Source organism: Pholcus phalangioides, unplaced genomic scaffold (genome assembly GCF_987345545.1).
Source record: "Pholcus phalangioides strain wild (caught in Gottingen) unplaced genomic scaffold, Ppha-v1.0 ptg000010l_1, whole genome shotgun sequence".
In the NCBI taxonomy this organism is placed as follows: Eukaryota; Metazoa; Arthropoda; class Arachnida; order Araneae; family Pholcidae; genus Pholcus; species Pholcus phalangioides.
The window spans coordinates 666,661-679,361 of record NW_028301603.1 but is presented as its reverse complement, the minus strand read 5'-3'; the positions used below and the strand labels follow the sequence as shown (position 1 = coordinate 679,361).

The 12,701-nt window shown below is 38.7% G+C and overlaps 1 protein-coding gene across 1 annotated transcript; it reads right to left on the bottom strand.

Moving 5' to 3' along the window:
- Positions 1-8,323: 8,323 nt before the first annotated feature.
- On the bottom strand, positions 8,324-10,449 carry LOC149080725 (nitric oxide synthase-interacting protein). Its single transcript, XM_089237400.1, has one exon. The coding sequence runs from the start codon at positions 10,075-10,077 to the stop codon at positions 9,196-9,198; it is 882 nt and encodes a 293-aa protein (XP_089093526.1). The 5' UTR covers positions 10,078-10,449; the 3' UTR covers positions 8,324-9,195.
- Positions 10,450-12,701: the final 2,252 nt, after the last annotated feature.

Below are 12,701 nucleotides of genomic sequence, written 5' to 3'. Positions count from 1 at the left end.
CTCCATAGTTGCAATTTAAAAATGCTCGAAAGGCATTCAAAAATTATCCGATACTAGATTTGAGAGTGAAAATGCAGTGTCTTAAAAAAATTCAAATTTTTATACGTCCCCACCTCCCTGTCTTCTAACTTCCAATTAGAAAGTTGTTGCCCTGTCTCTGAGGTTTGTCCCCTGAAGCACACAAAAAAAATCCCAACTTTTTAAGCGAAATATTGGCTGAGATATTCAAATTCAAAAAATGAGAAAAGTTGAGAAAGACAGCATGAAAAAATACAGCATAAATGAGGGAAAGGAGATTTGTCCGTTATGTTCATGCTGTTCTTTCATAAATTTTCTCCGATATTTGAATTCAAATATCTCAGCGAATATAGCATTTACAAACGAACGCGGAATTTTTTTGTTGGCCTCAGGAGAGACAGTGCAACAACTTTCTAATTGGAAGTTAGAGGACAAAGAGACCATATAGAAATTAGATTTTTTTAAATTATGTGATACACTTTGTTTTTCCCTCGCAAAACTGGTGCAGGGTAACTTTTGAATGCTTTTTGAGCATTGTTTAAACGGGAATCATACCTCTACTACGGACGGTTGATGAAGATAGAGGCCGAGTTAGCACTTACAGGAGACAGAGTAGCTGATGCCAGGGCCGCAACTAGATGCTTGATCACCCGGGGAAAACGCGCATCTTGGCGCCCCCTTGTAATGTTGAAGGAAAGGTTTGAGAATAAAATTTGCGCCCTCTCTGGTCCAGCACCCTGGGCACGAGACCCGCCTGCTCTCCCCTCCCCCTCCAGTCGCGGCCCCGACAACAATTTCCGCCCCAGCTGGCATTTTTTGTATGAAGAGATGTCATTTTTTTCGGCTAGAAATACACTGAAAATTGTATTCACGGGGACCCGGGATCGATTCCGGGAGGAGACAAATCACTTTTCTTTCCAAATATCAGTTCCGGCACATAACATCCAGAAAATTTAATTTCTCAGCATATTTTGGGCCGAAAAAAAATATTATTCCTTCAGACATATATGAAGTGTTCTACTCTGCAAATGGTCAAAAATTTCCCATTCTATACTCGGAAATTTTTAGAATAAACAGGACAATAAAGAAAGAAATCAGTTAAATTTATAAATGTACTCGCCTATCAGCTACTAACGGAGTTGAGTAATAAGTCTATAGTATCCACACTGAGTGTTCAGATATAAACGAAAACGGAAATTTTTGACCAAAAAAAAGTACAAGAGTCCACTGCTCATCGATATACCCACGAAAATAAATAGTTTATAAAATATTGTAGTACTGTTTAACATAAGTGAAAGATGCAGAAATTAATGAAAATGAACTAAACATGAAGAGGCAAGAAATAAGTGGAAACTAAAATCGTTTATTGCCTGACTTCGTACAAATCCTGTTTGTTGAGCAATTTTAAATGCGATTCTGTGACCTTCCAATTCGTAACAATTCACATTGGTGTCCTGCAAAACCGATCTCATAACTGCGACACCGTTCACAACATCACACACAAAGTCGGTTACGTTTTCTATTTTTTTTCACGCTATTGACAATGCTGAAAATTCTTTCTGCATTTGAATGAGGGGAAGGCTGAGAATTAATTTGGATAATTTTTCCCCAAATTTGGGAATTTCAGTTCGTCATCAAATGACTTGGTGGAAGTCATTTTCCCCCACATAACATCGATGCTCATTCCTAACAGTTTCGGAATTTCGTCAGCGTCAAAAAACTGCGGTAAACTTCTCCATTCCGTGGCCAGTTCGGTCAAATCTATGTGATCTTCACAGTAAGTTCCTAAATCAGCCAACTCTCTCATATCCGATGGTCGAGAAGTGCAGAAAGCTACTTTAGGAGACAAAAACTGCATTTCTGCAAAAAGAGGATTACATATTGGTAATCTCTTCTGCATTTCTTCTAGAGCCGTTGAATAAAACTGTAGGCATTTTTTTTTTCACTTCTAAAGCCTCGTTTTTCCCAATGGTTATTAGAAGTTCTTCACATTCCCGGCCAATATAGATTTCATCGTATGCCAAATATATTTCTTGGGCAATTGACATTTGCACGTGAAATGTCCTGCAAAGCTGAAGGATTTACAAAAATTCTGCCCAATTACATTTCAGCAACTTCAGCGCATATTTCAGAAACAAGAAATATGCCTTATTGTACATATTGCCCGATTCCTTAAGAATGCATTCGTAACTTTTTTACTTGTCCTCAAACACAGCGATCTGAAAGTAACTCTCCAAAGTTGTCCAGTTTTTGAGGATTTTGGATACGCATTGATAACCATATGGTGTAGCATAGTTTGGGAATTTTTTTTATTCTCTGTACCTAGAAATTCTTGAATTTCGACAAGCTGGGCACTTTGCTTGGAGCTACCAGATATATAGGTCGATATCTCGTGGATTAGATCTAGGCAATTGCTCACAGGCACGACTAGCAATCAATGTAGCTGAATGGCAAATGCATTGGAGTAGGACAATATTTTGGGCATCAGTCTTCAGCGGGCTCAAAAAGGAATTGTTCTTTCCAACCATAACTGGGGCACCGTCACATGCCAAACCAACTATGTTTTTCATCGGAATGCCATTCTCTTCCATAAAGTTTTTGAATGTCTTATATATTTCTTTGGCGGAGCAGTCCACTGAATTCAGAGCAATAAGTTTCAGCAGTTTTATGTGTAGTTTCCTTGTTTCTGGAGACAGGTCCGCAGCCAGAAATTTCATTCGGGGGAACCAAAGGGTCTCCACTCTTGCTATAACATTTTCCACCATATGGGTGAATTTTTTTTCTTTTCATTTGAACATCTTTCAAAATTTTTGAGTTGGGAATACTATTTTTTAGTACAGGTATTAGGTGGTCTATAGCTTGAAATGCTACATTATGTTTGGCAAAAAAGCCTTGCCAGTTTTATTTCACATTCTTTTTCACTTACTTTTCATGCTCCTTTACTTCATTTTTTCTTTTGCTTTTAAAAATGATGTTATTGTTAATCTTTGTTTTGTCTTGACAAGTGTTTGATGCTTCATACCTCTATCATGTTTCTGAAGCTCGCTTTTCCCACACAAAATTTCCACATCACAACAAATACATTTACACTTCTTTGTGTCTGAAGATTGACTCAGCCAGCCTTTAAACTCCTCCACCTGCAACCATTCTTGTCGGAACAAAATTTGAAAATTTTCGATTTCACTTCCTTTGAGAGTTCTTGAAATAGTCTTTTCCGAGGTTTTGATGTTCCAGGCAGAGGACACGAATTATTAGATTGGTTACAATCATTCATTTTGAATGGAACGTTCAAACGTCATCAGAATTTGTACTAGAAAGAAAAAACTTGCTCCAATGTTGAAGAGAACGAAGAAACTGAAGCGAGCTATTACAGTATATACCAGTACATACTTCCCCGCAGCTGAAAGAAAAGAAACCTATTGTACATTATCCGACACTGATGTTGCCGATACTTCAACCCTCTTACCATCAGAAGCAAAAGGGTCTTTCCTTTTCCCAAAAAAAAAAGGGAAGGGGAAACCTAGGGGGAGAAGCCAATTCTACATCTTCTTGGTAATTCCCTTAATCTGATTTAAAATTCTTGCTTTAGTTTAAACTGCTGATTGGAAAACTACAGTCCACAGACCTGATGCGCCCGGCCCCCCTTAAAGATTCTATCCAGCTTGCCGCAGATTTTAAAATGATAACACTGCACAGAAATTTTCAACTTCAGTGTTTCGAAAAAATTCATTTTATAAGGGTTTTTTTTTATTGTTTTGCACATGCAAAATATAACTGAGAATTTTAATATAAATTCATTTAAAAATTTTACCGCATACAAAAAATGGAACACACAAATAAATACGCGTAAAATTATATACACAAATGCAATGCCACAACAGGCAAAATGCCCAACAAGGTGGCTGAAAAAAAGATGTCCATCTAAAAAAAAATATATTCATTTATTTTTCCAGTTTTAAAGGATAAACCATAGCGTCTGATTTGCAACGAAACCGTTTCAGTCTCCAAGGGATATAGCATATCTCGCCACTTCACTCCTAAGCATAAAAATTCCAATTAAGAACCAATATCCAAATTTTTCCTCCCTCGCTAAAATTTTTTCCTTTTGGCCCGCTTCTAAAAAAAGCTTGCTCTTCTCTAGTTTAAACCATAGTCCCCCAAACTTTTTGTTCCATCGCCATTTTCTTGAAATTTTTTTCCCCAACTTAAGCCAACTTATGGGATCCTTCACTAAACCAAAAACTTCTATTTCCCCCCCCCCCCCCCCCCCGCAAAACCCCTAAGATAATGCCCACTTTGGGAAACAGTGGTTTAAACACTCGAGGGAAAATTTTATTCAATATTGAAAATACTACCAGTAAACAATTCATCTATTTCGCATAGGCTTACAATGAATTCACAACAAGCGCACATTTCCTTGAATGCATTTTATTTCTTTGAGTCAACAATTTGAAAATTCCAAACTTTTCTGTTCGACTCTGTTCCCATGACCAAGACAATTCCCAGAATTCAATTGAAATTTTAGATCTGCACGATTTTTACCATCAGATATCAAATGATTTTCAAAGCGTCCCAGTTGAACTATGGTTTCACCCTTTGTTTTCCTAGTAAATTATTTTTACCAAACAGAGAATATTTTGTACGTAAACAATCGAGTTGACCTTCGCTAAGTGTTTGCGTCAAATTTGTTTAAATTTTTCCAACTGTCTTGAATGATTCGAGGAAAAACTCTTTGGGTACGTACACAGTAATTCAGACTCGATTAATTTCTTTTGGTTCAATTTAAAATTTACCAATTTACATTTTTTATTTTGAAAGCCATTCAAAAATTCTAATTTTTATATCTCCCGCCACTTCATTATTCTTCTTCTAGGATAAAAGTATCGCAGCTGAGTTTCCCTGTTCTGGCTTTTGTCACTACTTATAATTGACTAACTCGAAAATGAACTGCAGATTCTTATTTTTGATACTCTTCAGGAAACACGCTACATTTTCATCAGCACTCCAGGACCCTTTCTTTTCATTCCAGAAGTAACTACTGGCGCCATTGCAGCCTATTCTAAAAAAGGTTCTTATTGAGAATCAGTATGGGAAAATATATCCAATTACATACTGTAGCAGATAGCGTTGTAAGTGGCAGATGAAATGAGGATCATCTTCTTTCCAGCCGATACCTTCACAATGGTGCCCAAAATGTGTGATTCATTATCAAACGCATCTCATTTTCTTAAAAAAAAAAGCCATTTAAGAAAGGGAATGAGAATGTTTTTAGAACTCAGTGCCCGTTCTTTTTTTCTCCTTTTGTTACTCATGCAACAAAGTTTCTGACCCCCCCTGTCTCTCCTCTCTTTCATACTTTTCCTCTTTATTGTAAGCTTAGCCAGGGACATCAACTGAACCTCGGGAGGAATTCGAGGAAAGTGTTATCGCTACATTAATTCTCCCTCTTTCATTTTTCTTGTTTAATTTGTTAAACAAGTAATTTGCGTTTGGGATTTTTTCAAAATTTCCGATGAATCCTTGGAAATGAGGAAAAATTTTCCTTTTTTTCCCACACGGACTGATTTTTCCTACAAGTTAGCATCATTGTCAGGGGCGCTTGACAATGAATGCTTCCAGGCATTCTAGCAGTTGGAGAAAGGACAAGAGATGATGAAGTCACATTAGGAGGAGAGCTAGGTTACTGCGTTTGAAAGGGAGTGGTTTTTTTGTGTTTAATCGGTGGCTGAAGTTACCCACCAAGTGTACCACAAAAAATGTTATAGGAAAAGGAAAAATTATAGAATGCGCCTGTAATTCTTAAACTGTCAACTGTGATTCAATGTGGTGGTCTCTCACACAAGTCCATAAGGGACTTATTTGGAACTGTCATTGAATATACTCGTCGGCGTAGCATGGAGCTGAATATGGATGATTCATCCACCACAATAATTTCCATTCATGTGTACCAGAACTTCTTACCCAGTGATTTTAGATCTATGAATTGATTATACATGATATTGATAACATATGCAACGCCTGTCAAAATGATAAGTGATTCCCTTTTAACCAGTCAACTGTCCAATTAATTTCTCCGAGCGTTACCTGCAGTGCCCACTTTTTTTTGAAGATGCGCACGCACGCGTTTTCCCTTTTCTTGGAAGTTTGAAATATTAAAATTTTTTTTATACCATGATTTATAATAGCTCGAATGTGTCCAGACATAATATGACACCCCAAAAGTGGGGTGGGGGGGGGGCGGTCATAATGTCCTGTGAATAAAAGAAATGCTGCTGATGGATTTATGTGGAACCATAGTAGTTGAACCTTTGCTAAAAGATATATGAGTAATAAAACAGATGCATCTTCGCAAGGGAGTTGGAAATTGAAACAAAAGCGATGGGGATGCAGCTCTGCAAAACATGACAATGATAATAGTAATAATAATCTCAGTCCTTGAAATATAATTGTCAACTCCATCTAGTGATGAGATAATAAAGTATAAGGATGGCTGTACAGAGATGGCAGCACATGTATGACAAATTATTTCGTCATATCTATGTGAAAAAGACAGAAAAGTCTGCGTGTCGGCAAATGCCGTCGTAGGCAAAACCATTGCGTATATCAGCGACGGCAAATGTGGTGAAAAAGACCGAAAAAAGTCTGCGCGTCTGCAAATGCCGTCGTAGGCACCAACATTACATATGGCGGCCGTCGTAACCACTTGACTGGTTAAGAGAAGGGCAAAATTTGATCTTTCAACAGAAATTTGAGATGATGTGTCATTAAACTCTCCATTTAAATTTCCATGGACCGATGCAAAAATGAAATCAATGTGTCAGAAATCTATTAATAATTCTTTTTGCAGCTTCCAATATGAACTTGGGCGCCGGTGATACAAACCCATTGCTACCTGAACATTGTTGCCGGAAATAACAGGGAAAGATGTACTTCATTCCCTAGATATGTGAATAATCACCCCCCCCCTCCCCACTTCATCTTCCTCAAAAAACTAGACACCTATTCATGGCTTTGAACATACACGGACATTGTTACTCACACAAATTAAATTTGAACCTAGCCACCACACAAGAAACCCCAACCTAATTTAGAAAGGAAATCTAATGATTAAGTAAAAAGTATAGGAACACAGTTATGTCTACAGCTATTACTGATCATAAGATGAACGGCCAACTCTAATAGAATCACAAATAACCCCTCATAACTACTAAATGTGAAGTATGCCGAAATGTAACCTAATTTAATTCCAAGCACCCATGTTCATTTGTATGAACAATGAACTGAAAACAGCTACCACCAACCTCTCTGACATTTAAACACAAATGTTATAGGTGTTATACTTCCTCTTCCCAAACTTAGATTCATCTATTTCTACTATCATCCCTGTGCCACCTATTTTTTCCGACTTGAGCTCAATATGATCTAAAATCATTTCGTGAACGAATTGATGCCAGTCGGCCAAGGTGTGAGATGAAAAAAAGAACTCCTCTGCTATCCTACTGGAGCTTTCATCTCGCACAATGGAATAGGTGAGCAGCTAAATCTCATGGAGATTCAACTTGCTGCAGCAGAACCACGACCCGTACCCAACAGACTTCTGGGATCTACAACTCCTAACTCTGCATTCCCAAATGAAACCATCAGAAAGTTTTTTTTTCGGGACAACCCTTATAGCACAGTTGCATTCACTGCACAGCATTTCGACCTAATGAGCCGTGATTCTCTCAGGAATTCTAGGAAAAGATACTTATTTCGGCACAGGTAGGATAAATAAAACACGATGTTGCCCGCTCCCTCTTTCCCCAAGGTCGCCCTACCATTAGAAAATGTTAGATCGAGGTCTTTAGAAATCATACCCTGATATTTCTTAACTACGCTAAATACAGAAGGCATGCCAACAGTTAAATGAAATAATGAATGAAAAAATAATATAAAGGGAACGGTACAACCTGACAGAAGAATAATCCAACGGAAACAACGAGAGAAACAAAAAACAAACTCACAAAACAAGAGACGCACAGAAAATGGTACAACGACTGTATCAAAGTTTTGAAAAACGCGGTTAACAAAAGAAAAAACCCGTTTTGCGAAGCGCGCGCCATCTGGAATAGAAAATTCTAGAACACACGGCAACCCAGAGACCCATTATGACAGTCTTGGCGACTTATCGCGAGAAAAAAGTCGCCAAAATCATGGCGGACCATACTGCATCTGTTCCGTTGTTACTCTCGTTCCACCTGTAACCTTGGCAAATAGCGCCGAATCGGGTCTGGCAGTAAAAAAAAAAAAGATTTTCTCCAAAAAGTATGGTATACCATTGGGAATTTATTTTAACTTGATATTGTTTTCATATTTTCACCCCATCTAGAACTTTTTCTTTTCATTCATTTCATCAATTATTTTTTCAGGGTTGGACAAATTGAAAAATTTTTTTAGGTGCCAAAGCATAAATTTCTCACCTAGGCAAAATCGGTCCAAATTAGAGTATTTTTGGTTTTGTCGTCCAGGACTTGGAGACCACTTTGCATGCTAGCAGATACATTGGCATGATTTCCAATAATTTTGACTTCAATTAAGTTGTCATACATAAAAATTATTAGGCACCAATTCTAATTTTTCTTCAGCAACCATGGCGAACCTGGTGCATGGGATTTGTCCAGCCCTGTTTTAAATGGCAATTTTTTTTACCTTGGTGATTCATCAAAATCATCACATTATCTTGCTTAAACGAAACATCGGCAATAACACTACAGCTGTTCTGAAAAAAAAAAAGGTTTTCATGGAAAGTCTAAATTACAACTGCATTACAAACATTAATGCTAACTTTAGAAACTGATAATATGATAGTATTCCACAGTTCTCAAGATAATCAGCGCCATTCTGTTATAACCATACCACACTAAATTGGTGCAGTTTGGTTCAATTGTTCTTCCCCCCGCATTCCACACAACACACTAGGCTCACATATAACTATACCACTTCCACTATGACTGCAGACTTTGTAATGCTGATGCACAACTCCGAGAAAATTTGCCAAATGATAATGGTTATAACACAAGCATACCAGATCTTATCCTGACGCATAACCACTCAAATATGAAATTGTAATTCGAGCACAAAAGCAACATTTATGGCGAGAAGGGAAATTAACGTGATTTCATAGTCATGGCTTCAACATCAAGCCATGAGCACAGGTTTCTTGACTTTCGCCTTCAGATTCGCGTTGGTGCTGGCATATCCGGTCCCACCCCTCTGAATTGGTATAATATCCCCTTCGGTTAACTTCTTGCCGTTAGTCGGATCGATCATGTCCTTGCGGATCAGCTTGTCCACGCACTCCATAGTAACGACGTTGCCGGAAGTGCGAAGAACAGCGCAGGGAATATGATTACCGAGCGCATCGTGAGTGACAGCACACCTGAACCGCTCTTTCTTGGTGATCAGAGCTTTCTTGTCGTCGGGGTCATCAATCGGTATGAAGTTGACAGGGATCAGCTTCTTGGACAGCAACGGCTTCCTGCTCATGGGACACAGCACAGAGCTCTTCGGCATCTCAAGCTTCTTCTCTGCAGCCTGAGGAGTCAGAGACGGAATCCAGAAACTAGGGAGGGTCTGGGCTTTGTTGCCCGAGCAGTTCGATATCGAGCCGTTATCCTGCGACGAGCTGGTACCGGGCTTACTGCTCTTGCTGACGATGCTGTCCCTCTCGAGCTTGGCGAAGGCCTCGGCTTTGGCGTCTAGCTCAGCCTTAGCTATCTCGGCGAGCTCGACTTGCTCCTTGGTCTTCTGTCGCTGGTACTCCTTGACCTTCCTGGCGTTCTCCCTCTTGTGGTGGATGATGTATTCGAAGATTGCCTCCTTGTCGTAGATGTAGCCGTCCGGGGTGATGACGGGATTGCGGCAGGGCTGCAGAGTCAAGCAGCAGCAATCGAAGTCCTTCACGGAGTCCTTGCTGATCCTTTCCTGTTGGGTGCCGTAGCCACATGTCTTGGTGTCTTTCTTCTTCTCGTGGTAAGTATAGACGGCACCGGCCGTACAATTCCTAGCGTGGCGAGTCATCTCCGATCAATCCACAACAATTGCTAACAATCAACAGTTAACAAAGTTCACCGCACGAATACAATTACACAGCACTTGTCTTGACTTGACTGATTAATATCCTCTATAACGCAGCACCTGTCTTGACTTGAATGATTAATGTCCTCTATAACAGCACCTGCAAAAACTTCATCAGGTGACCAGGTTAACCATTAGCTGATTACGATTCCGATGAAAAAAATAATTCTCTCCCGAGAAATACGGTACTTATGGTCTTTACGAAATACACATTGACATCCATGGCGCTATCTTCCAAGGTTTGTAGAACAATCGTCGTGGTGAAACAAGCGCCTCAATCCAAAAGCGCCTCAATCCTTGTCCGACTCTGTTCTAGTGTCGAATTTGATTGGACGTGCGTGATCACAGACGTAAAATCGGGATTTTCTTCCTTGTAACCTTTTGCATGTGGCTTTGGCGCTACTTTTTTTTTTTCAAGCAACTGTGACGTCATAGAAACGTCACAGTAGACCGCGAGGCTACCGTAACTTTTGATCCATTTGGCGCCACCATATTTCCTAGCGACATTTAATAATGGATATTCTAAATTTAACTTCAGTTCGGCAACCAGGATTGATGCAGTGGGAAGTTCACGGGACGCTTAAAACGAAGGTTATGAGTTCGAGTCCCTTCGTAAATATTCCAATTTTTTTTTTTCTAGCATCTTCGTTTGAAAAGTTTAATTTCTTATCACATTTAATTTTTTTCTTTTAACCTTTGCACGGGATAAACATGATTTATTATATTATAATTCACCACAAATTGTCAGATGCACGGGAATGGGGGGCCACCCCCGTATAATAAGTTATCGTTTATTGAATCACTAAAAAATGTTTTCTCTTTTTTTCTGCTTTAATCAAAATGTGGTTCAGTTGCATCAAGTTGACAATAGTAACGGCTCGCGAAGCGAGCGCCCAGCGAAGCTGGGCCCTGCTATCATTTATTGATTCATAATGCTGATAGATTCATTAGTAAACCAAACATAGAAATTGTGTTTCGGCAAGCCACTGTATTTATTGCATGTCAATATAATTATTATTATATAATATGTATCATTATTATTATGATCGTTATAGTATTATAGTTAAATTATATGATTGTAATTTATTATCGTGTGAGCAAACGAGACGTAATGACAAAATAAAAGCGAAATCGTTAATAGACGCTGGTGTTTGGCGATAAGTTGCCAAACGTATTAGCAGGAGGTACACTTTACACATACGGTGATGTTTCTATAACGTCACAGTAGCCTGATTCTGATTGGCTGATAATGTCAAAAATATAAATAAAATCGCCATAACTACGAAGAACAGCCAAAACTAGAGAGGAAATCCTTAATCAGACGTCGTTGATCACGTGATACTAACTATCCAATCAATGCCGACACTAGAAAAGAGTCGGACAAGGATTGAGGCGCTTGTCAATCGCCTCAATCCATGTCCGACTCTTTTCTAGTGTCGGCATTGATTGGATAGTTAGTATCACGTGATCAACGACGTCTGATTAAGGATTTCCTCTCTAGTTTTGGCTGTTCTTCGTAGTTATGGCGATTTTATTTATATTTTTGACATTATCAGCCAATCAGAATCAGGCTACTGTGACGTTATAGAAACATCACCGTATGTGTAAAGTGTACCTCCTGCTAATACGTTTGGCAACTTATCGCCAAACACCAGCGTCTATTAACGATTTCGCTTTTATTTTGTCATTACGTCTCGTTTGCTCACACGATAATAAATTACAATCATATAATTTAACTATAATACTATAACGATCATAATAATAATGATACATATTATATAATAATAATTATATTGACATGCAATAAATACAGTGGCTTGCCGAAACACAATTTCTATGTTTGGTTTACTAATGAATCTATCAGCATTATGAATCAATAAATGATAGCAGGGCCCAGCTTCGCTGGGCGCTCGCTTCGCGAGCCGTTACTATTGTCAACTTGATGCAACTGAACCACATTTTGATTAAAGCAGAAAAAAAGAGAAAACATTTTTTAGTGATTCAATAAACGATAACTTATTATACGGGGGTGGCCCCCCATTCCCGTGCATCTGACAATTTGTGGTGAATTATAATATAATAAATCATGTTTATCCCGTGCAAAGGTTAAAAGAAAAAAATTAAATGTGATAAGAAATTAAACTTTTCAAACGAAGATGCTAGAAAAAAAAAAATTGGAATATTTACGAAGGGACTCGAACTCATAACCTTCGTTTTAAGCGTCCCGTGAACTTCCCACTGCATCAATCCTGGTTGCCGAACTGAAGTTAAATTTAGAATATCCATTATTAAATGTCGCTAGGAAATATGGTGGCGCCAAATGGATCAAAAGTTACGGTAGCCTCGCGGTCTACTGTGACGTTTCTATGACGTCACAGTTGCTTGAAAAAAAAAAAGTAGCGCCAAAGCCACATGCAAAAGGTTACAAGGAAGAAAATCCCGATTTTACGTCTGTGATCACGCACGTCCAATCAAATTCGACACTAGAACAGAGTCGGACAAGGATTGAGGCGCTTTTGTGGTGAACGTGTTCAAGGTTTGTAGACAATTGTTGAAATGCAGTGTCC